The sequence below is a fragment of the Juglans microcarpa x Juglans regia genome, chromosome 8D (assembly GCF_004785595.1).
Source record: "Juglans microcarpa x Juglans regia isolate MS1-56 chromosome 8D, Jm3101_v1.0, whole genome shotgun sequence".
Lineage (NCBI taxonomy): Eukaryota > Viridiplantae > Streptophyta > Magnoliopsida > Fagales > Juglandaceae > Juglans > Juglans microcarpa x Juglans regia.
The window spans coordinates 23,026,917-23,028,239 of record NC_054608.1 but is presented as its reverse complement, the minus strand read 5'-3'; the positions used below and the strand labels follow the sequence as shown (position 1 = coordinate 23,028,239).

General features: G+C 41.2%; 1 protein-coding gene across 1 annotated transcript; it reads right to left on the bottom strand.

The window, feature by feature from the left end:
* LOC121242308 (protein FAR-RED IMPAIRED RESPONSE 1-like) lies at nucleotides 1-1,077 on the bottom strand. Its single transcript, XM_041140191.1, has 2 exons — nucleotides 374-1,077; nucleotides 1-241 (listed from the first exon to the last, which is right to left on the bottom strand). Exons 1-2 carry the CDS (start codon nucleotides 1,075-1,077, stop codon nucleotides 1-3), a joined length of 945 nt encoding a protein of 314 aa, XP_040996125.1.
* Between the last annotated feature and the right edge of the window lie 246 nt (nucleotides 1,078-1,323).

The following is a 1,323-nucleotide window of genomic DNA, read 5'->3' as shown; positions in this document are numbered from 1 at the left end:
TTACTTCTTTTTGAACTTCTCTAAATTTAGAGTTGGAAGAACACCAACCATTCCTATTACTTCTTTTTGAACTTCTCTAAATTTAGAGTTGGTGTATGTGGCTTGAAATATCTTCTCAAGTGGAGAAATAGAGACTGCAGGAATTGTGACGTTGAATGAGTGAAGATCCGCCGCATTTTCATTTTGAATCTTCTTCCTCAACGCATTATCGAATTGATCAACGAACTCTTTTAGGTTTGTCCTTGCATGAACATACCCGTCAAAGAATGCATTCATGCTCTCACTTCGTTGGGTTGTACTCATTCCAGCCCAAAAAACTTCTTTCAAAAATACCGGTGCCCAATAGGTACGCTCAGCATATAAATTCTGCAACCAAGCATTCTCCTGCAAGTTGTATGTTGTAATCATCACTTCCCAACATTTCTCAAACTCCTCTATTGTTTGAGAGTCATACACACACTTAAGCAACTGACTTTTCAACCCATCTTTGTATGCACCATGTGAACCCAGTTTTTCAAGTACTTTCTTCAGTATGTGCCATAAGCAAAATCGGTGTCGGGTATTCGGAAAGACAAGCGCAATTGCATTTTTCATGGCTCTATCTTGATCTGTGATAATAGCTTTTGGAGCTTCACCATCCATACAGTTCAACCAACTCTGAAACAACCATGTGAACGTTTCTGTATCCTCATTAGAAATCAATCCTGCCCCCAAAAGGATTGACTGTCCATGGTGGTTTACACCAACAAATGGTGCAAACGGCATCCCATACCTATTTGTCAAATAGGTAGTGTCAAACGTGACAACTTCACCAAAATATTTGTATAATGCCCTACTCCGTGCATCTGCCCAGAAGACATTTTTCAACCTCCCATTATCATCCATATCCAGTAGTGAAAAGAATCCATTATTCTTGTATTGCATCCTAGCAAAATATTCATGGAGGGCTCCAGCACCACCTTTCCCAAGTCGAAGGTGGCGTGCCTTGTCAATGTAGTTACGACAGTCTTTTCCATTAAATGGTAAGTTCTCAAACCCACCTGCTTCTTGCACAAGAGTAGCGAAACTCTTGTTCATTCTGATACCAGCTTGATCATTTGTATCTAGCATTCTCTTAACAGACAAACTCACTTCTCTATTGCAGCGGAAGAACCTCGATTTTTGTGGACTTAGGCCGTGATTGTGGGTATTGTGAACAGTCAACAACTTCAACACCCCTTCAAAAAACGTAGCGTTTATCCTTGCATTACAGCCTGTCTTTGATGTCGGACGTGGTCGAGCGACATTTGTGGTCCGATTCCGTGCCTTCCCACCACGAGCACA

Coding starts and splice junctions, on each gene's coding strand:
- LOC121242308 (XM_041140191.1), bottom strand. CDS start 1,077: ATGAACAAGAGTTTCGCTACTCTTGTGCAAGAAGCAGGTGGGTTTGAG. Junction 242..373: donor AACTTGCAGGAGAATGCTTG/GTTGCAGAATTT, acceptor TGTTCATGCAAG/GACAAACCTAAAAGAGTTCG.